Source organism: Pinus tabuliformis, chromosome X (assembly GCF_031772625.1).
Source record: "Pinus tabuliformis cultivar Carrire ecotype Pingquan chromosome X, CPIR1, whole genome shotgun sequence".
NCBI lineage: Eukaryota > Viridiplantae > Streptophyta > Pinopsida > Pinales > Pinaceae > Pinus > Pinus tabuliformis.
The window spans coordinates 814,997,422-815,021,425 of NC_142308.1; the positions used below are offsets into that span (position 1 = coordinate 814,997,422).

At 36.4% G+C, this 24,004-nt stretch overlaps 1 protein-coding gene across 1 annotated transcript; it reads left to right on the forward strand.

Annotated features, from left to right (window-relative positions):
- Window positions 1–21,306: 21,306 nt before the first annotated feature.
- LOC149142278 (glycine-rich protein) lies at window positions 21,307–23,623 on the forward strand. Its single transcript, XM_089448093.1, has 4 exons — window positions 21,307–21,605; window positions 21,687–21,731; window positions 21,819–21,851; window positions 23,163–23,623. The coding sequence occupies exons 1-4, from the start codon at window positions 21,566–21,568 to the stop codon at window positions 23,336–23,338; spliced, it is 294 nt and encodes a 97-aa protein (XP_089304219.1). The 5' UTR covers window positions 21,307–21,565; the 3' UTR covers window positions 23,339–23,623.
- Window positions 23,624–24,004: the final 381 nt, after the last annotated feature.

Here is a 24,004-nt window from a genome sequence, read left to right on the forward strand (position 1 = left end):
TGAAATATCTTCTAACACACCATCTGGTTTGATTACAGATCTGTCTGCTAATTGCAGTAATGTAGGTGTGTAAAGAAGATTAGGAAGCTTGAGTTGTTCCATGGTTTGTTTTCTCATGATGTTTATTGTTGCTCCTAAATCAATCAATGTATTTGGAATTTCAACTCCATTGATATGTGTTTTCACAATTGGACTTCCTAGATCTACGTATTTTTGTATGGCAATTTTTCCCATCATTATATCTGCTATTTTTCCTACTAGGTGAATTCTTTTTGTTTCCTTTGCTTTTCTTCCTAGTTTCTTTATGCTCAACTCCTTTATTGTTTTAGCTAGGATTGGAATCTCCTTAATGGCTTGTAACAAAGGGATTTTGATACAGAAAATTTTCAATTCATCTAGAAAATCATAATTAGGCAACATAATATGCTTTTCTACTCCTCTATCAACTTGTAATCTTTCAGGAAAAGGAGGTGCAGAAGTAGATACTGATTACTTAATGATAGGAGTTGAGTTCACTGGTTCTTTCTATTTTTCATTTTCAGTATTTTGGTTTTGGAGAGATGTTCCTTCAAAACTTTTGTTGGGCTATACAGAATCTTCCTCAGAATTGTCTTGTTCCTGAATAACTACAAAAGGCCTTTCCTTTTCTAATATCCTACAAGATCTTAGTTGAACATCATTGAGATCTAGAGGAGTGATCATATAAGTTGGAAATTGTTGTCCTTCCACCATGTAAGTATTCTGAGGATTTTTATTGTTGGGATTTTGTAATGGTTGGGCAGGTAGTTGATTTGGTCTCTACTAAAATGGCAATAAGAGTTGAGGATTTTGGTTTTGTTGTGGAAATGGTAGTGAAAGTTGAGGGTTCTAATTTTGAAGTTATGGATGTTGATTTTGTTGTGGAATGTGTGGGGGAGGATAATTTTGATATGATGGAGGATATTGATAATATTGAGAAAATCTTCCGTAAGGATTTTGTACTCCTTGAGCCCAATGTTGAGATTGAGATTGAGGTTAAGGCCAAGGTTGTTGCCAAGAATTCCAATTTGGTGGGGGCTAAAGATACATTTGATTGTTAAATCCCTTATTTTGTGGTCCCTGCCAAGGTCTTTTAGAGACAAAGCAAAGAGATTCTGCTAAATTTGGAATTGTTTCTTCTTGAAAAACAACCTTAAGACCTGGAATTGAAGGACAACCCTTGGTCTCATGGTTTTCTAAACAAATCATACAAGTCTCTATGATTTTTACATCCAAAGGACATTCTCTCAAAGCAGTTTTTTTTTTTTTTTTTTTGCATTTAGGACAAAAAATAGCTAAAGCATTAGCCGCGGTTTTCTGCTTGTTTTACAACTTAAGGGTGTCTATTTGCTCACTAAGGCTCCCTAGAATATCTGTTTTGAATTCATCAAGCATATTTCCAATTTCTGCCCTACTCATTGATCCAATTATAGACTTATTCACTCTAACAAGAGAATGATCTCTTGGACCTTTCCCAGTTTTGGATTTCCCTCTTGAGAGATGAACACATAATTCTCCTATGGCACTTAATGGGAGTTGAGAGATATCTCCCTTCCCCATCATGTTAAGGATATCTATCCACTCATCTCTAATGACTTTTAATAGAAGAGCTTTTAAGGTATCTTCATCTAAATTTTCCATCTTTGCTCTTTTCAAGTTATAGTTGAATCTCTCAATTAAATCCTCCAAATTTTCATCCTCTCTTTGTATCATTTTGAACACTTCATCCTTGTGATTGGTAGGCATGCAATAATCCAAATACCTGTCCAAAAACACTTTCTTCATGTCATTCCATGTTCTAATGGACTGAGTGACCAACCCCATGAACCACTTCAAAGTAGCTCCTTTCAATGTTGAAGGAAACAACTTAAGTTTTTGAGAGTCTTCTAAGTAATCATAGGTTCTGCACAAGACTTCAAACTCAAATAAAAATGTTTCAGGATCCTCACTTTTTAACCCATGGAAATTTGGGAGGACAGAAGGTGAGATATTTTTCATTGTGGCATTTGTTTCTTCATCAACTATAGGGAATCCAAAAGAATTATCTATTTCCCTATTTCCTCTGCCTCCTCCATTATTTCCTCTACCTCTTCCTCTACCCCCTCCTCCAAACAGTGTGAATTCTCCATCCTCTCCTTCTTCTGCCATTATAGTTTCTTCAGAGTCAGTATAAGGTTCAACCTGCAAGGTTACTTTCTCTTCCTCTAGTTCCTCTATTAATGGTATGTGGGAGAGAGGTTCTACTTCTTCTTCCTCACTAGATGTTCCTAATTCTTCAACCAAAATGTGCTCCCCAGTGGAGGTGAAAAAGGCTACTCCTTCTGTTGGAGATCCAAGATTTTTCTCCTCTAGGACTGTCTCAGTAGATGAAATAGGGGATCCTTTTGATTGGGTTTCTGACCTTAGAACTTTAGGAGTTCTATGGCTAGGAGTATGAGCTTGAGATGGAGGTGTATCTCTTCTTGTTCTTAGTGGAGTAGGTGGTGTTGTAGGAATTGAACTCCTACCTCTAGCTATAAATCTACCCCTAGAGTCTCTTTCTCTATGCATATCATTTTTTTTTTGAATGTAAGAGATAAGGTTACCTAATTACACTTCCCCGACAACGACGCCAAAATGTTTAGAAAATTTAGTGTCCTAAATTGCTTGCATGAATTATCAACCGATGTTTGTAAGTTGATGAAGTGTAGTGCACTATATGTTCTTAGTTAACCCTTCCTACTTCGTTGTTTTGTATTTTTATATTGTTTTTGGGGTTTCTGTTCTTTGATTCCTAATGATGTACAAACTCAACTATGAGAAACAAAATCTAAACTTATTAAAGGTGAACCAAGAGCTTAAAACTAGTCAAAATCTAAGTGTGTGGTTGTGTCTTCCGGATGTGAGCTGGGCGATCTTCCCTTCTTTGTTCGACTATTATCCCTGGCGGATGCGCACTGTTCTTATCATCGTAGCTACTGCGGTCAGAAATCGAATTATGTGCAGTTCTTTGCATTGACCTGTAAATTGATTCGCTGTTCGTGATCAGAGATTTCAGAATTCGACCTGCGCAGATATCATTTCTGAAATCCCTGATCACGAACAGCGAATCAATTTACAGGTCAATGCAAAGAACTGCACATAATTCGATTTCTGACCGCAGTAGCTACGATGATAAGAACAGTGTGCATCCGCCAGGGATAACAGTCGAACAAAGAAGGGAAGATCGCCCAGCTCACCAAGCAACAAGCTCTCGTCGGCCAGAAAATGAAGCTCTACAAACAACAAATAGCGCAGTGAAGATAACAGCCCGGTCGGACATGCGAATAGACTCCCTTGGCAACAAAACGATAAATGGAATGCTAGACAACTCCACCAACGAAGACATCAACAAGAACGCAAACCCGATGAATAACAAATCGAATTCCACAGACAGCAAGGCGCACGAAGACACATTGGTCAGCAGAACGATAGCGCAAGAAGATCTCGACATACGCAATAAAACCAAGGACAAAAATAGAACCAGCAGCAGCAACTATGACATTAGCCGGGAAGAAGAAAATAGTGCTAATATAAAGGCTGACATAATAGAGCCGCAGCAAGACATGACAAATGAGCAGACAAAAACATCCCAAGAAGAGAAAAAAGTAAGCGTAATAAACCTCTCAAACACACATATTGATGAAGTCACTATAGGTCTGCTTGAAAAAGGCCTGAATTTTGCAATAGCGCCACACACCATCCCCAAAGATGATATCGTATGTAGTATAGAGTATGGGATTAAAGACATGCCTGACAACATTAAAGAAGTCATCAGACAAGATTGTTCCATAATACTGAGAAAAGCCAAGCCTCCCAAAAGTAATATATCAAAACAAGAATACATGGCTCTCAAAGCTTTAAACCAAAACCCAGACATTGTAGTCCTAAAAGCAGACAAAGGGGGTGCAACAGTTATAATGAACGCCGAAGACTACAATGAGAAGATGCTTGACCATTTAAACAACAGCGGCTGCTACATCAAATTAAAGAAAAATCCCATAAAGAAGATTTCCAGGAATGTCAATAACCTGGTGAAAGCCAGCAATGAACACAACATGAAGAATCTCATTAAAACCAACCCCTACACCCCTAGGATTTATGGGGCCCCTAAAATTCACAAAGAAGGTATTCCAATTAGACCCATTGTCAACACTATCGGTGGCCCCACTTACCACCTGGCAAAGCATCTGGCTAAAAAGCTTAAACCCTTGGTAGGAAACACCAGCTCCTTTGTCAAAGATTCATACCATTTCATTAAGGAAATCAAACCCATAAAGCTAGACCAAGACGACATCTTAGTGAGCTTTGATGTAAAAGCCCTTTATACCAACATTCCTATAAACGAAGCCATGGAAGTTGTACACAAAATCACTGATGCCAACACAGCTAAATTGGTTGAAGCCTGTTTGAAATCTACCTTTTTTAGCTTCAAAGATGAAATATATGAACAAACATGTGGTGTGGCCATGGGATCACCCCTGTCTCCCATCATTGCCAATTTATTCATGGAACATTTTGAAACTAAGGCCATTGAGTCTGCTCCCCTAAAACCTAAATTGTGGAAAAGATTTGTTGATGACACTTATGTCATTTGGCCTCATGGAAAAGAAAAACTAAACGAATTTCTTGAACACCTTAACAGCCAGTCAGATTCCATCAAATTCACTATGGAAGTGGAAGAAAATGGTTGTCTTCCCTTTCTTGACATCCTCATCAAAAGGAACCAAGATGGCACTATTTCTCACCAGGTCTATCGCAAAAAAGCTCACACCGAACACTACCTACATGCTAACTCTCACCATCATCCAGCTCAGAAACTTGGGGTACTAAACACCTTGGCAACAAGAGCAATTCGTATCTCAGATCATGATAACTTTGAACAAGAAAAGAACCACCTCTTAAAAGTCTTCAAGAAGAATGGATACAAGAGACACCAAGGGATCAAGGCTTTCAAGAAAATTGAAAAACCCATGAACAAGCATCATAAGGATGATTATACTGGTACAGTTCACCTCCCTTACATTCTAGGCACCACTGATAAAATTGCTCACTTATTAAGAAAGAATAAAATAAAAACCACATTCAAACTTTTAAAAACAATCAGTAGATGCCTTAAATCAGTGAAAGATCCTATTGACCCTAAACACCACAAAGGAGTCTACTTGGTCCCTTGTTCATGCGGAAAGTCATACATAGGGGAAACCGGCCGATCGATATTAACAAGGATTCAAGAACATGCTGCAGATATTAACCATAACCGCTCCAAAACCTCAGCCTTAGCTGAACACTCTAGCAAAACCAATCACCACATTTGCATTGAAGACTCCTGTGTCATGGCCAAAATTGAGCATTACCACCACAGGAAATTCAGAGAAGCTATTGAAATAAGGAAACACCCTGATAACCTAAATCGCGATGACGGTTGGAAGATAAGCGACAACTGGATTCCCACAATAATAAAGGATTCCGCCACTTCCTAGTCCCCCGTTTCCATTCCCCTTTCATCCCTATGTCCGATCAGTTTCCCTTACCTTCTTAATGCAATATACCCTTCACCTCATCTAATTAATTTAATCTCCATATTAAAATTCTATATATATTAAATAAAATTTTTATATCATAACAATATCAAATTAATATATATATATATCATAATATATTAAATCAAACAATATTCATATAAATAGGTATAAAAAAGAAATATACTAAGCTTTTATATTCAAAACATGTAAGTAATTATAACAAAATCATAATACACATTAAATCAATAAATATACATCACAAAACAAAAACATAATATATATTAAATCAAAATATACATATATATCATAAAATAATAGATCAATACACCATACATTAATACATTAACACCAATACCAATCAATTTAGATATACAAGGTATAGAGAAATAATCATAACTCACAATACATATTAATCAATATACATATATATATTACTAATATATATAAAGAAATAAACATAACTCACAATACATATTAAATCAATATACATATTATTAATTTCCACAATGAAATTCTATATATATTAAATACATTTTTTTATCATAACAATGTTAAATTAATTTGTATATATCATAATATATTAAATCAAACAATATACATATAAATAGGTACAAAAAGAAATACGCTAAGCTTTCACATTCAAAGCAATGTAGGTAATTAAAGCAAATATCATAATACACATTAAATCAATAAATATACATCACATTATAACAAAACAAAACATAATATTTATTAAATCAAAATATACATATATATCATAAAATATTAGATCAATATATTCATATATTAATACATTAATAACATTACCAATCAATATACATACATAGGTATAGAGAAAAATATATATAAAATCAATATACATATATATAGTGCAAGATAATAAAACAAAGAATAATACACATTAAAATCAATATATTAAATCAAAACATAATATATAGGAAATCAAAATATATATATAGAACTTAATACATTAAATCAATTGTAATTAGTCCAATAAACAAAACTAATTATGTCAAAGCATAGCAAATATGAATAAACATTTATATACAAATCAACTAACATATCCATTCATAACGAAAAATCATGATTAAGTCATAAAAGATTTAAACATAATACAAATAAATAAAAGGATAAATAATAATATGAATAAAATATTCATAATTATAAAAAAAATTCATCCTAAGTCTAATTAATAAACCTCTCTTATCTAAATCTTGTCGGCCAAGCACTCTCCCTTATCTTCACCTATTTATTCACCATATCCCTTCTCTGACTTCTTCAATCATTCTCATCCTGATGATGAACCACAGAGGCGGGTTCGAAACGTCGATGCACTAAAACAACAGATGCGATGAATCCGGAAGACACAACCACACATAAAATCTTTCCTTAGGAAATATCACATCGCATAAGATAGCAGGACGCCACCTTACAAGCACACTTCCAACATTTGCGATCGCGATATGCGATAAAAAACAAATATCGCATCGCATTCAACACAACTCTCATTGAAACACTTCAATTTGCCGATATGCGATAACGCCGATCGCAAGATCGCATATCGCAAAAAAAAGGGTTAACGAATTCTGTCATACATAACATTTCTGCGATTTGCGATATTACGATGTTGCAATATTGCGATTTCGCGATGCAGCGATAATACTATAATGCGATGTCACGAGCGATCAATATTGCGATATTGCGATTTTGCGATGTTGCGATTTGCGATGTTGCGATCTGCGATGTTGCAAAGCAAATCGCAAAATCGCTTCATCGTAGATCTTTCGGGTGCGTTATTCAAGAAAAGTATTTTCCCTAAGCTGACACATAGTCATGCGCTTTAATGCTAATAAATGAAGTAGTTGCAAGTTTTAATGGATTATGGGTGCATGCTTATCGAAAGAATCATTTCACGTAAGGTGGTATGCTTGATATGTCTACGGCATTTAAAACTTTTCCCATCACCCTTCCTTGTCATTCATTTTTGCTTCACTCGTGAATTACAGGAACAGAGGACAGAGGCTGATACAAAGAATTACGCAGGTTGAAATGGGAAAGAAAGGCAAAGCCCCGAGCTCAAAAGAAAAGGAAATCGCGCCCTTATATACAGACACGGCCTATAATAGAGACGCGGGAATAGCTACGTGGGAAGGCATGTATAATATGCTCGAAGAGAAAAATCCTAGGGTAATGGAAGTAGTTGCTAGCTCGGGCTCAAATGGTTCTTCAGAAGCGTCCCTTTTAGAGCTAGCCTGCTCATTCTTACACCGGATAGCAGCAAGGCTAAAAATCCTCCCATATACAAACATGGTGAAGTGAATACTGGAGAGTGTAGAAATAAAAAACAAATAGTTTAAGACTCAATGTCAAGAGTTCACAGAAGTATTATGTTTACAAATATTGAACTTTATATCTGTTGGAAGGAAAAAAGCGCAAAAGGCGAAAAACGCATCAAGGAAACCCGGATCGAGAAACATAGGCAATTTCCGATGCGCGATTAGCACGCTAATCGCTGAGAAAAATTTCTAAAAAAGGAAAGTTGCTAGTTGCTCAGCCACCTGCAAGTCCCGAAAATCACAAGAAAGTAAAACTACAGGCAGATTGGAAACAAAGAGCTCAAGAAAAGGCAATAGAGTGATGATTCGGATTTAAGCAGGAACGCAATAGATTACAGAGATAACCATAAATACAGAGATGTGATAACCATAAAAACAGAGATGCAGCGGAAATAATACTTCATTTCATTAATGGAGAATACTGAAATATGCTTACAAATAGAAATAACCCAGCTAGGGCGATGGTAGCTTATCTCTGAGAAGAGATGTGTCGGCTACATGCCTCTGAACTGTTTCGAACTGTGTTTACAATGAGGCTCGAAGGCCTATTTATTATTGAGAAACAATGGAAAACCCTTAACATTCCAAAACCTAACCCTAGAAGATGAAATGCCAAACTATGGGCCCCGTTTGGGTAAATTGGTACATCAACTTCCCAGGGTCGTAACTTTGGCATACGATCTCCATTTGACGCGCATGATAGCCCATTGGAAAGATCTCTCCAAGGACTACGACAGAAAAGATGATTTTTTACCTAAAATAGATTTCCCAAAAAACGTCGTTTAGGGCCTAAAAACGGCTCCAGAAGTTTAGGACCCGAAAAACTGCTAAAAATAGTAAACTGCGCTATAATTAAGGAAACTGAAAAACTGAAAGAGACAGTTGTGGGGGTCCAAATGGGATAGGTGGGTGGCCACCAACATCCACCTGGATCAGTTGAACTGGGATTATTACTGGGCTTACTTGGTTAAGCCACATAGCCAATGGATGACTTCCAAGTGTATCATCAATTCGGCCGAAAAGATGGAGCCAACGCTTGTCGATTCTGTTTACTCAGCTCAGCTAAAAGCGGAAGTCAGCCAGCCGACTCTGCTCAAACAGATGCTGCATGCGTGCGATTTCAAGGACCAAATACAAAAGTAGTTTAGTGTTAGATTTAATTTTAGCTTTAATTTTGTTTTAATTTCCTAAAAAGAGGATGGTCATTTAAACCGAATCCTACATTTTTGTAATAATTTATTTTTAGAATTAGTTAAGTAGTATTTAAACCCTTCTCATGCATTTAGAGAAGGGTCCTGAAATTTATCAAAAACTTATCCCCAGAACATGCACTTCTATACCCTCTGAGGAGGTTTTGATGAATGAATGGAACATGATTTATTAATGTTTGCATTTGATATCTGCTACTGATGTTGCACTTTTGTACTCTTAGTGGATATTTGATCAAGGAGAGATAAATCGTGATCACTTGAAGCTCATCAGTAGGACTAGTTATAAATGGTATTTCTATCTCTTAACTATTTCTGTCTTGTGTTAAAGTGATGTTCATTTCAGTTATTTATATATTAATGTATGAATCCCTGAGTTATCATTTGGCACTTTTGTACGGTGATAGCTATTTATTTATGCTTAGTGTATGAGTAGCTCATTGTGCGATATGTTTTTCATAACTGTTTCATCTAACTTCTTATACGAAGTGGTTCATCTTCATTGAATTCTTTTCTCATAATAGCTGAATAATCTTTATTACCAGTTGTTGTTTGAAATCGTTTTAGATCGCATAGAAGAAAATCACACCCCAGGTTAGTGTAGATTTACATATTCATGTTATTAGAATACAGTTTCCTTATTATTAGATTAGAATTAGAGTAGAAGTATTCCATTGAGAAACTGTTAGAAACAGAAATATCAGATCTTCCTCACACACACAGACAAATTGGGAAACTGGTCCCATATCCCCAGTCGGACCCGCTATACCAAACGGAAAAGGAGCTGCCAACCAAGGTCCGGACCGGGCGGGTATCCCCCTTATTGTAGACCCGATTTTCGGGGCTTCAACAGGGGGTTGCACTAATAACAATAAAGATGTACACTAGCAGTATAGGGACCTAACATGCCTCTCTCCTCCAAAAACGTGTTTTCCTCAACGCTTGAGTAGTTTTGGATGCTTCTGTATAAAATTATCATCCTCCCATGTGGAGTCTTCATCGGGTAAGTTCTTCCACTTGATGATATACTTTGAAATTGATCGATTTCGTAGCTGTCGGGTTCTTGATTTTGTGACTGCTTCAGGTTCCAATATGATTTTTCCTTCCTCGTCAAGTTCTGATAATATTGTTTGAACTAGGAGCTTGTCACCTATAACCTTCTTTAAGCATGAAACATGGAGAACTGGGTGCACTCGGGAAGATGCAGGAAGCTCCAATTTGTATGCCATAGTATCAATATTTTGCAACACCTTGTAAGGACCATAGTATTTTGGTGATAATTTATTATCCTTCTTAGCTTGCTTGAGGGACATTTGTTTGTATGGTTGTAGCCATAAAAATACCCAGTCGCCTACATCAAAATTTCTTTTGCTGCAATGTTGACTTGCATGTTGTTTCATTCAATTCTGCACCAAAGTGAGGTTATCATTTAAGAGTTGGAGAACTTGTTGTTGATGCTTGATGTGATCTTCCACTGCTTGAACCTTAGAATGATTGTCCAAGACTTTTTGGAGATCTAGAGAAATAGATGATTTCGCTGTTTGAACCTGTAGTGAACATATTACACCCCATTTTTCTTTCTTTATAAGCCTTTTCATGCGATTATAGTTGATTATCTTTCTTGGTTTCCTTGCGATACCCCTTAATTCAACTTCCTTTCCTTCCCAAAAAAAATTGAAGAAAAATTCTTGAAAATTGAAAGCTATCGTCCCCAAAGATTGTAACCATTGGACTCCTACTACAACATCAACACCACCCATTGGAATGGAAAGCATTGGACTATTCAAGACATATTCTCCCATGGATAGCTTGATATTATGGCACTTTCTAGAACAATTTATGGTTCCTCCATTTGCAACCATTAATTGACACTCTGGTGCTGGATATAGGAAGCAATTCAATTCCTTGGTTATCTTATAATGAATAAAATTATGGGTACTACCCATCAATCAACACTATTACCTTTTTCTTCTTGATATGTCTTTTTATCTTGAGAGTTTGAGGAGTGGTAATTCCTGTCAATGCATTACAAGATATGGCCAGATTCATTTCTTCTTTCTCTGGGGTTGGTTCCTGGTGGACATCCTCTTCTTTTGACGTCTCTTGTTCCTTTTCTTCCTCCTCTTACCCATATATGTAAATTAATTTCTTCTCAACACACTTATGACCTTTAGTATATTTTATATCACATTTGTAGCAAAGCCCTTTTGCTCTTTTTTCTTCCAATTGTTGTGTTGTCAACCTTATAGGTTTTGGAAGGCTAGGAGAAACAACATTTCCATATTTATAGTTATGAGAGGTAGGCTTCCTTATTGCCATAATTTTTCTTTCAAATTTTCTTGCCAACTTGTATGCCTTCTCCAATGAATCAGGTTCCCAAAGGTGAACCTCATGTTGGATGTTATCCTTTAAAGTCCCTATGAAGACACAATCCTCTGCTTCTCTGGAATATCATTTACCCTTATATTCAATTTTTGGAAGTCCTCAATGTGCTCTGCTATTGAAGCCTTTTGTTTGAGATTTATCAATTGGCTAAAGAAGGTGTTGCTCTTTATATCCTCATAATGTGCTATCATTTCCTCCGTGAAAATTGACCAGGTGACAAGTGGTTTACAAGAAAAAAGCCCTCTATACCATAAAAATTGATTCAGTTCTAAACATAAATATGCAATATGCACCTTTTGTAACAGTTGCACATCATGTAGATCAAAATATTGCTCCATCTGTAGTATCCAAGTTACCAGATCCTTGCTATCAAACTTCCTCATATATCTTTTTCTTTCTTTTAGGAGCTCAATCTTGAAATGAATGTAACCCTATAATTTCAGATCTCCGAGTTTTGAAATTGCGTACTGTGGTAGCCCTCTGAGTCCTCTTTCCAACCCCACGGGTCTAATCAAGATTGGATTCTTCAAGAAAGAGTTATGCCCAATTTCCTAAGATGACTTGATTATAGATTGGTTCAGTAGAGTGAACTTGTATGAAGTTCCACGTGTCACTATTTCAACCTTCGACCCTGAAAATGATACCCAACAAACTACAATTCGTCCTCTTTCTGTCACTTTTTACGAAATTTGAATCCGATGCTATGAGAGAAAGTTATGACGATTTTCCCAAGGTCACTTGTTTGAGATGGAATTCAGGAACCTGTAAAAACCCTAACTTCCTTGGATCATATCTCCAAAAATATAGTGAACCAAGTTCTCAAATTCGTACACGAGGTGTAACACAATTTCGGCTCAAACAGGTTATAATTTAAGCTTCTGAAGCTTCGTAGAAAAAAGTTACAGAGAAAATTCCACGATGGCCTGTTTGAGATGGAATTCTGGAGCCTATAAAAACCCTAACATCCTCAGCTCATATCTATGAAATATAGCGAGACAAGATCTTAAATTTGGACACGAGGTTTAGAAATCTTTTGGGTCAAATGGGTTTTAATTTCAGCTTCTGAAACTTCATAGAAAAAAAGTTATAGCGAAAATGCCACAATCACTTATTTGAAGCAATGAACCCTAGAATCCAAAGCGTTGATTCCAAATGTTATGCAACCAGCTCACAAAATAGAAGAAAAGATAGATCAACGACTTCAAAATCAACCTCTTTGAGGGGGAAACCTCCTTTAAATTACACAAATGAACAATTATTCGATGATACAAATGACAAGACCTCCTTTCTATATATAGGAGTCTAAGGGGTCCCAATATAATCAAAGCCTACATAACAATAATATTGTAGGGGCACAACAATAACAATAGTGGGCTTCTATGGGGCACAATAATAACAACATGGGGACTACGTGGGCACAACAATACAATAAGGGAGTTTCACTAATAACAATAAGGGGGTACACTAGCAGTATAGGGACCTAACATGATCCATGAGAAGAGTATCTTGAAAATTGTTGCTGCTCTCCTATGGACCCTACCCAAATTTTTACATCTCTGGGATTAAGACTCAACATCGCCCCACCTCACTCCTGGAGGCATAGCTGCATACAAAGCGAACTCTAATCTACTCATATTGTTGTTGTTACTGCTATGTTGCTGCTTTCACACTTCCACTACAACTACTTCAATAATGAGTCTGATCTCCCTAGATCCTAAAGTATCAGCTTCCATAGGGCTGCTCCCTCTGAAACTAGACTCCCTTCGAGTCTCGATCTACTTGTGGGAAATCTCTCTACTCCCTCCTGACAACTCGCACTTTCCTCCTGCACTAGAGAAATTCCTGCACCACAAATCTGCTATTCGAAATTTCTCTAAGATAAGATCAGGAATTTAGTTTCTATGTAGTTTTCTGGGGCTCTGATACCATGTAGAAATTAATAGAAATTTGCTACTACTAATGAAATCGAACTGAAATCAAGGGATTAAAAATTTCCTCTACTATTATGCAGAATGGAAATCACAATTTAGAAACACACGCAATGACATGAAACCATTAAAATCACAAGAACACAATGATTTACAGGGGAACCCAACTGGGAAAAACCCCTTCGCTACTTTGCATTAATACAGATGAAAACAAAAACAATTAAAATGTTTTTCTCTAACTCTAAAGCACACCCTGTACTGCAATATTGCTCTTATTCTTCCTGACCTGCTCTGGCCAACACTTAGCCACTTCAAGCCTCAACCATTCTCCTATTTTCTTTCACAATCATTAAGGGAATTAGCTCTTAAAAGATAGGAATTTCCTCCTATTTGTTTGCTCAATTCCTTAGGAATGATTCACCTACTCAGTGCAAAAGCACTGTACACTCAAAAATATGGAATTATAAATACAAACATGCATTTTTATCCACCTCAACTAGGCAATTCGAATTCCATGCATGATTGTGTCTATTTTTAGCTGATTGACTAGTTAACTGAGAGATCACTAAGTTAACAACAATTCTACTACCCAACTAACCTTCAACTGACTCAACTAAGGACTTGAGCTCAGTTAATTGAGTTCAATAACTAAACTAGATTGCTAAATTTTAGAAATAATCAAGTGCACAACTCTACTTCTAGCTTATAACTCGAATTTACTGACTTAACTAGGAGACAAGGCCAATTCACTCCAACTCACTGCAATCCAAGTCATCTTGCTGATGTGGAAAATAGAATTTCTCCATTTGACTAAGGCAGTAGTCAAATGAAGCATTTTCTTGCTATAATTTCAGCAACAATATTGTTGCACCCAAGGCGACACACTTGGTCTTATGTATCCTTTATCAAGCATCTCCTTAAGTTGCAAATTCAATCCCACCAATTCTAGAATACTCATCATGTATGGTGCCTTAGATGTTGGTGTTGCTCCCGACATCAACTTACTAGAAAAGACCACTTCCCTATGAGGCAGTAACTCTGGAATATTTGCAAGAAACACATCTTGAAACTACTGCAAGACATGATACCTCTTCAGGACTTCATCATCCTCAACATCCTTCCTTTTATCACTAGAAATATGAATTGCAAACAATACATATCCCTTTCTGCAACTGTGCTTTACCTACATAGTTGTAACCATTCTCACTAAAATAGACTTATTCTTTCCCTGTAACATTCTCCTTTCGCCATCATCATCGAGGTACTCAATAGCCTTGTCATAGTAGTCCACCTTGGTCTTGTGAATGAACAACCAATCCATGCCCAAAAACATACTATATGATCCCAAAGGAATCACATTTAGATATGTTGATGTAGGCATACCATTAAGCTCAAATGCAAAAGATCTCACCCAGTGATGAACTCTTCTCTTGGTCCCTATAGCCAACTGCACCAACCAAGATTTTGCATGCACTTCTTTATTCAAGCAAGGATTATCCACCAAGTCAGGATTGATATAACTATAATTAGATCTAGGATCAATCAAAATCGAAACACCTTGGTCATGAAGCTTACCTTCCATCTTAATAATGGATGCTTGGTGATCAATGTGCCTGTTATGTACCGCTGCATAAATCCGAGGAATACTCTGACCAACATCTCCAATTGTATGTGCCTCCTGAGCACTGTAAATTTGAGGCCTGCCACCCTAGTGTGATGGGAACTCACCCATGTGATGCTCTCCAACACAAGTCAAACATATCAAAGGCTTCCTACCATTGTCCTTATTCTGGTCCTCAAATTGAAATTCATGTCCTTTATCAATTGAATTGAACTTATTATGAGGCACCACATTCTCCTTGTCACCTACATCCTGAGGTCTTCCTCACTTCTGAGCCATTTTCCTTTAGTTTTCTCATTACTTTTCCAGTCTTACTTAGGCTCAAACTTGAGCTTAGACGACTCATAACAATGCTTCAACTTCCCAATGACTTCCTCTAATGATCGAGGCTCATGATACTCAATCTGATCTTTAAATGCTAAAGATAATCCACTGATGAATCTTTGGACCTTTGGCTTCTCATTCTTGAGGTAGGGCACATACCTCAACAACTCAATAAATTTAGTTGTGTACTCTTCATCTATCATGGAACCCATCTTCAACTCATAGAACTCCTTGGATTTCAAGTCATAATATCTCTCAGATAAGTACTTCTTCCTGAAGATTCTTTTAAACTCATGCGAAATCAGCTCCTCTACCCTGATGCCTCTGACATGCTTCACATCTTCCCATCATATATTTTCTTTTCCCTTGAGACTGAAGATAACTATCTTGGCTTTCATATTCTTTGAATAATCATGCAATCTGAAGAACTTCTTCATCCCAAGTAGCCATGCTTATGCATCTTCTGATTTCTTCACATCCCCATCAAAAGTAGGAGGCTTGGCTTTCTTGAACTCTTATAGAAAATACTGCTTCTCACTCCTCCTATAAGGATGCTAGCAGTAATGATGATGATGTCTCTCAGAACCAGAACTAGAATAAAATCCATGAGTGATAGCTCGCTTGTCAAGTGTATTCAAATATCTGTTGAAAATAGCAACAATAAATGCTAAATATAGAAGTGCTAAAAATAACATTGCTATAAATAGCATTTCAGGATATATTCCAATTTTAGTTAGTCCCTGAACTAAAATTGAGAATTAAAATTTGAATTTGATCTTAGCAGCTGTTTGAAAAATAATTAATTAATTCATCTTGAGTTAATTAGTTGGAGAAAATCAAACATGAAGTCTATGTGAAGACATGCAACAGTTATCCCTTTGATTGAGGAAGTTATCCCTTAATTAAAGAGATCAGGATGAGTTGTACTTTTGAGTTGTAATTAGTTAGCTTAGTTAACTAACTTAAGTCCAGTTAGATTAGTTCCAACAGTTTGTGGAACTGATTGTGAGTTCAATTAGTTAATGCATGCATGCATGTAACTAGTGTACTTCAGATAACTGAATATTCTCTCATAAACAACTCATGCATGTCAGTTTAGTCAAAGACCCAGTTGAGATTAGAGGAAGGGACAATGTACTATCAATTGTAGGAATATTCCCATGAGGATATCTCTTGCATGCAGAAGGAATTCATTCCTTGAGGATTGCGCAGTTATTTCTAAGTTTGGTGAGTAGCGTGTGAGGTAATTACACACAGGTGGTAGCTTGAGGACCCAGGAGAAATTGCGCAAGGAATAGGAGGCTTGGAGGGCAGAGGAAAGGCATATGTGTTGTCTATTCTGTCTATGAGCAGTATTGAGGGATTGTACTGAGAGCTGGATAGCTTGTGAGCTAAAGCTTTGTGTAATCCAGAGATATTTCCACTTGTATGATAATAAAAAGATCAGGGTTTTTAGCTGAGGCTTTCCCCAGAGTATTCTTCTATGTTCATATGTGATTGATTTCTCTTCATTTGTTATATGTGTTCTATTTGATCTTGCTCAAAATCGATTAAGCTTCTGCAAGTTTGTTTGTAGAAGTAGATCAAGTATTTTGCTTTAGTATATTGCATTATCAGGTGATCTACAATGAGAATTTCTACAAGATCTGCCACCTTTGACTATATCATCTTTGTCCAACCTATATCTTGATTGAGACCTTCTACCATATACCCCATTAGTCTTTTCCTCTTGTCTAAGACTGATCCTTAGTTGTCATTGCTTCTGCAAATATGAAAGACTCTAAAGGATGAATGCATTAACCTCTGTGCCTCAATCAACCTATTATTATCCGCCTTACAACTTCTGATTTTTGCCTTCAAACTTCTCAACGTATTTGCTAAATCAGGAGAGTATTATTCTATTTGTTGCTCAACTGACCTGTCCCATTCCATTGAATTTTCATCGAGCCTGTAAGGGGAGCCATGTGAACTGTAGTCCACCATTATGCTCTTTATCTATGATATTCTATCTCTTGTAAACATGTCATGTTAGATAAACCAAATAGAGACATAATCAAAATCATACCTTAGTGTATTTGAGGGGAAGCTATATCGCATGCACAATCAATCCAGATTAACACGATATAACTTCACAAACATATCAACTCATACATAAATAAGGTCATGATATCCGTACCAGTAACTAGCTAACATGCATACATGATAAACTCATAAACAACTGCCATGCATGCATAACAATCACATCTACCTCAAGGTCCAGTTCTGCAACCTCACTCTAATACCAATTTGTAATTCCTACTCCCACATTTACCCACTTTTACAATCTCTCTAGGGTAAACATGAGTTGAGTGTCACAATGATATGACCCAACCCCCAAGTTCCAATTATGGAAGTGGGGCCTACAAACTGGAAACAAACTGACATCCCTCAGAGACTACAAATCACTCAGGAGTCTACCAACCACCCTAGGTGATCAATCCCTGATTTGGAACTCATTTTCACTAGGTTTACTTCCCAAACCGCACCCTTGACACACCATGTGTATGATTATGAGGCTCCAACCACACCCATAAGCTTGTCTGTATAAGGTTATGACCCAAATTCCTCAGTTTAGAGCATGCCATCATGAGATCTATGCCACTTTTTCAAGCTAGCCTCCATACCACCCATAACTGCCTATAACTTTCCAGAATCATGACAATGATGATAATAATACTAAACAATCAAAACTTGAGCAATATCTTGACCAATACATGCCAAATGCAAGATAGAAATTTCGTCAAACATATAAGCTACAAGTATGAATGCATATCTGATCATAAACTTCTCAACTTCATCTCAAAATCACCAAGAAGGATCTATGCCCTAGTAAGATACCTGCAACAACTCTTGTTAGCCCATGCATTTATCAACCATCCAGTAACTTATCAAATCATGAACAAGAGCCATAACTAGAGCACATCATAAAACCAAACATATAACCAAAATAGAAACTATGACAAATCAACCATAATAACTAGTATAAGTGCTCATAGATCACAATAGGAAAATAGCTCATATTAACATATGAAAATGCCAACCAAGTCAAGGACTTCCACGTACCACTTGACCATAGATTGGGCTTAACCAAATCTCTCTTTCATCCAATCAACCCCACGCCATATTCCAAGCATGAATGCGAGATCATAAGGGTTAAACCAAAATAAACAAACTAGGGCTTCTAGAGGCCAGACCAGCTTAACCCTCAAGCACAATAACCTCACCTATATGGTCCAAAAATCATTAACATCATCCAAATTGGTCTCCACCCAAGTTGTCTAGGGTTCTAGGAACTAGCAACTCAACCCATAGCCTCCAGGGAACCCGAGTTGTTTCATGGCTCCAAAGCATTTGTCCCAACCCACAGGCTCTAGGGACTAGTAACTCAACCCACAACCATAGGAAACCCAAGTTGTTCCAGGGTTCTAGAGAATTTGTTCCAACCCACAACCATAGGAAACTTGAGAACCAATAAAAAAACCAAATGGGAGAACCCACTACACTATGGCTATACAAGAAATGGCAAGGCAAGACTTAAACCACTGTCAATCCAGGGAAATCTCTATGCCAATTACAACACATAACCAAGGAACCACCTGCATATACCATGCATCCAGAAACTAACAAGGAAATAGACATGCAACTTGTTACCTGCAAAGTATCCCTGTCGTAGCTATTTATCCAAGCTTCTCTTTCTTTTCTTTGCTTCCTTTCTCCAATCCAAATGAATGCTAGGGTGCTCGAAGAATTCTCTAAGTGTGCAAAAGTATGAGATAATGAGAGTGTGAAAGGAGAGAACCAAAACTGAACTGACAAAAACTGTAATGACCAAAAGCTAAGCCAAAAGTTGTGAATTGTTTTTTTGATTTTATCATTTAGGTCTCATTTTTTTTCATTTTCCTTCATTTTTCCTCTAATTTCCCTTACATTCAAATTTGTGTCTCTTCAGCTTATTTTTCTCCTATTTTCCATTATTTTCATAATTAAATGCCAATTATTGCCTCTTTGCTTTTGCCAATGCCTTTGCCAATTTCCATAGCCATTATTAATCCACAAGTGATGCCCACTATAATGTTTTCCCACCATTCAACTTGGAATACATGTCCCATGACTTTGGTCTTATTTTATTTACATGAAAAATCAATCAATGGCTGTTACAATATCTTCCAACATTGAGGCTAGAAAGGGTGCTGTAAACCTACAAATTTAGTAAATGTATAATGTTGATCGGGAGAGAATGGTTACCATGCAAACCTTTAATAGCATTCAGGCCATCAATAATTTTCTTTCCGCTACCAACTTGCCAACATAAATTATCTCATAACCAAGGTTTAGCAACCATCAAGCGACGCTAGATTTGGGAAGATTTACAAATTGAGGGAGCTCTAACAACTACCGAGTCCTCTAGATTAGTATGTATTAAATACTTGTCAAATATGATCTCTTGCCAAATGCCATTCTCATTAAAAATACTCCACATATTTATGGACAGTAGGGCAAGATTGAATCGCCTTGTGCCCCAAATGCCCCAACCTCCCATCTAAATTGGCTTGGAGATCGAAGCAAGTCGAAAAAGATAGATTTTCTTGGAATTTCCAATGCCAGACCATAAAAAATTAATTATAATTGCATCGACTCTGTTAATTATGCCATGTGGAATGTAAAACATATGCATCCAAATGACCGCATTCCTTGCAACAGTGCCATGACCAATGTAAATTTGCCACCAAGCGTGAGCCATTTGTGATCCCAACAATTTAGTTTTTCCTCGAATTTGTTAATGAGCCAAGTCCAATCCAGATTATTATATTTAGTGGGTTTTAAGAGGAACCCCAAATATTTAAGCCTCCAGACATAGATTGAATTTTGATCCCAAATTGAGAGGTAATCTGCCTAATGTCCTAAGAATCCCCATCATCTGAAATGAGCTCAAAGGTATCTTTGTTGATTATGAGCCCAAATGCTTTGTTGAAATAGAAAGTCTCCCTTACCCTCGATGTTCAAGGGTTCCTATGAAACTTGCGCTGATAAGGCAATTTCTTGTTGCTTAAATATTCATCAATATTCCCTATTCTACCTTGTACATATCAAACAAAATCACTCTCCAACAAAAATACACCAAGCAGATAACTAGATGTTTGCGGTTAGAATCCAGTGATTTGATATTTTGAAAATGGGTTGTTGATACAATGGTGTGTAATGATAAAATAGATGAAAACTGTCTTCCCCTTTAAATATATTATATTTTACATGATTACCATGAATAAATACCATTTTTTTATTGATAAAAAACTAGTATTTTTTATTAAAAATAATAAAAATTACACTTTGTAAACACACAAATAGTATGTCTAATATATCTGCCTATCATCTATTCATCGTTAAGAAAAAAACCTTCTCATAAAAAATCCTTTTTTATTTTATTTATATAAATATATAATATATATATAATTTTTTTTTTTATTATTATTTATATTTTGTATGAATACCATGAATCATGAGTATACATCTTTTAGTTTTATTTTAACATATTATTATTATTAATTTTGTTTTATTTTAACAAATATTGTTGTTATTTTTTATTAACAATTTTATTTGTTTACTCGACATTACAATATCTCTAACCGGAAAAGACATTACACCATTTGTTTCCTAATAACCTTAAACAATAAGCTTGCTAGAGAGAACATTCCACCATTGCTAGAGAGTGAGTGTATCTGGATGCAACCATTATAATTATAATTATAATTATAATTATTAAATATAAATATAAAATAAATGCAATTATAATTATTAAATTTTATATTAAATTAAAATTAAATAATATTTATCGGTTTGGTTTTTCATTTTATTTTGTTAAACTTAATAAAAAAATATTCACATCCTAGCCCGTGCAAATATAAAGAGAGTGACACTCTGTTTTCTAAAGAAGGAAATGCCCAGATTCGTCTGAACTGCCTTTAAAAACATCTTATTTGTTTGTTGCATGGGCAGTGCAGCACCACTTCGGTTTCCACAGTGCATCATTGAGCAGGAAAACAAACACAGGTGTGGAGTCTGTTTGTTGTATGGGCAGAGAACTACCGCTTTGTTTTGCACAGTGCAACATTCAGCAAGCAAATACAGGTGAGAAGTCTCGAAGGCCTTCAAGCGAAGTGAAGGGATGGTGCTCACTAACTTCAATGGTGCTGGCGTGGGATTTGGTATGTGTGGCGAAATTTTATGCTATAACATGCATAACTTATTTATAAGATGACAGACAATCAATTGGTTATCTGTTGCAGGTTTTGGCGTGGGTTGTGGTTTCGGCATCGGCTGGGGATTTGGAGGTGTGTGTCGAAATCCACGTGTCTGTTTTCAGCATGGGAGTACCTCTGAGATTTGACTTTGAAACTAATATTTTTAAAACTTTTCAGGGAATTCACTCCAGACATTGGGCCTTGGAGTAGGTCAGTGACTACTATTCCATTATGTATCTTTATTTGTCTGTAACCTGGTTGAGAACAGCGTTTTCAAGATTTGCTTATCCTTATAACAATGGATTTCTGCATAGATCAAAATATTGGGCATCTGTCTCCTAGAGAATAGATAATAATAAGATTTTACAGAAGTGAAAGTTAGAATTTGGGTGGCATTCAATATAACAGATATTTGTAAAATTGGGTACTTGCAAAGATTTCGTCGCCCTACTGTTACTAAATGTCTGTGTAAAATAAAAGATAATAAATTTCTACAGGATTACAGGTGAGAATTTGGAGAGCATCCTGAATATTTGCAAAATTAGGCACTTGCAAAGATTTTGTTATCATACTGTTACTGCATATCTGGCTGTGAAATAGACAATAATGAGATTTGGGGAGCATTCAATATAATAGATACTCGCCAAATTGTCGCCTGCAAAGATTTAGTTTTCTTGCTCTTACCGCATTTCTGGCTGTTAGAAATGTTTGCAAAATGTAGGTAACTTGTTATTAGTAAATCTCTGTAACATGTATATCTAAAACCAAGAGGATATTGGTTCAATTGTTCAGCGGGGGTCGTGATATCCCCCCTACCAAGGTTGTTCAAATCCCTAGTGACATGTTTCGCTTCACCCGCGCTGGATCGCGTGTGCAACTAAGCCATCCCACCTGATTGTAATTTGTGGCCAGGTTCATTGTGCAAGTACTAGGCTATTTTGACGGAATAAATAATCCCTACCCATAATTTCGTACTTGAAGGGTTCTTTCTTGAATGTTATAATCCACCTACACTTGATTGTAATCCTCCTGCGTTTTTTCTTGAATGTTGTAAGCAGTCCGCCCTTCATTCTAAACTCCGAGATTATCTTGAATGTCGTAAGCTATGTACATTTCATTATAATGCTCCCAGACTGGGGTTCCTTCTTGAATGCTATCTGCCGCCTACACTTGATTGTGATACTCCTGCGTTTTTCCTTGAAAGTTGTAAGCCGTCTAGTCTTCATTGTAAACTCCTAGATTATCCTTGAATATTGTAAGCTACGTACACTCCATTATGATACTCGCAGATTGGGGAAGGGCAGCACTGTGATAGGACGAAGCATCTTTTAAATTTATTTTTGGGTGCCTTGCTGTCACTAGATGCATCTATCAAATTTTAGAAGTTTGAGAATCCTTATCAACAGGAGATGCTTGAAAGCTTCAAAGCATGCTTGAAAATTTTGTTGTTTTCGCACTAAATGACTGCAGATTTTTACGTTCTGGACTTTCCTATCCTTCTAACAATTTCTTTCTGTGAAGGTGGAGGCTGTGGAGTTGGATTAGGCCTTGGATGGGGTTTCGGTGCTGCATATGGTACTCAGTATGTAGCTTCAAAAGCCAGGTTTGAAGGCATTGACTATGAGAATGTGAAAACTATTCACGAGAAAGATAAGTCTAAAATATTGATGAAGGAGACTCAGAATCGGGGAGAATAAACAGACTATGGTAGCTTCAAGCTTGCGGCTTTTATGAATGAAATTTCTTGTTTTCGGTTTTGGATATGATTGACTGCTTTGGGAATTTTGATATTAGAATCGATTGAAAATTATTCTGTAAGCCTTACTATGAGTCCCAGTGTTTTGGTTAAGTTTTTTCTGTGCACCGAAGCTTTAAGCTTCTGAATTTATACTAGGAATGATAATGCATATTCTATATTATGCTAATGAAATGTCAATATTGGTTCTGAACAAATATAATATGGGTTATTTATACTCGCTATATGAGACAGTTTCATTCAACTGCCACGGAGAGATTCGTAGAGTATTCACAACAGAGGCCAAAACTTGGAACAACTTTCAAAGTAATCAAAAATTTTCTTAGGATAATGTGTAGCTGGTTATTATTCTTTTCAGGCATTAGAAAAACAACTAAAATGAGTGAGTAAAACTCTCAAAAATTTTAAATACGGAAAAACTACCAGGAGGATGACTTTTATATATCTACCTTGACGGGTTCCTGCCATGTATGCAATCAGGACATCTAAATGTCCTCCAATTTAATCAATAGAATGGGAGTAGTCTTGCAGTGTGGCCCGTAAATTTTTCTTAAAGCTCAACATTAAAGCATCCTTATTTATACGCAGATTTATCATAAATGTGCTA

Coding starts and splice junctions, on each gene's coding strand:
- LOC149142278 (XM_089448093.1), top strand. CDS start 21,566: ATGGTGCTCACTAACTTCAATGGTGCTGGCGTGGGATTTG. Junction 21,606..21,686: donor TGGTGCTGGCGTGGGATTTG/GTATGTGTGGCG, acceptor TATCTGTTGCAG/GTTTTGGCGTGGGTTGTGGT. Junction 21,852..23,162: donor GACATTGGGCCTTGGAGTAG/GTCAGTGACTAC, acceptor CTTTCTGTGAAG/GTGGAGGCTGTGGAGTTGGA.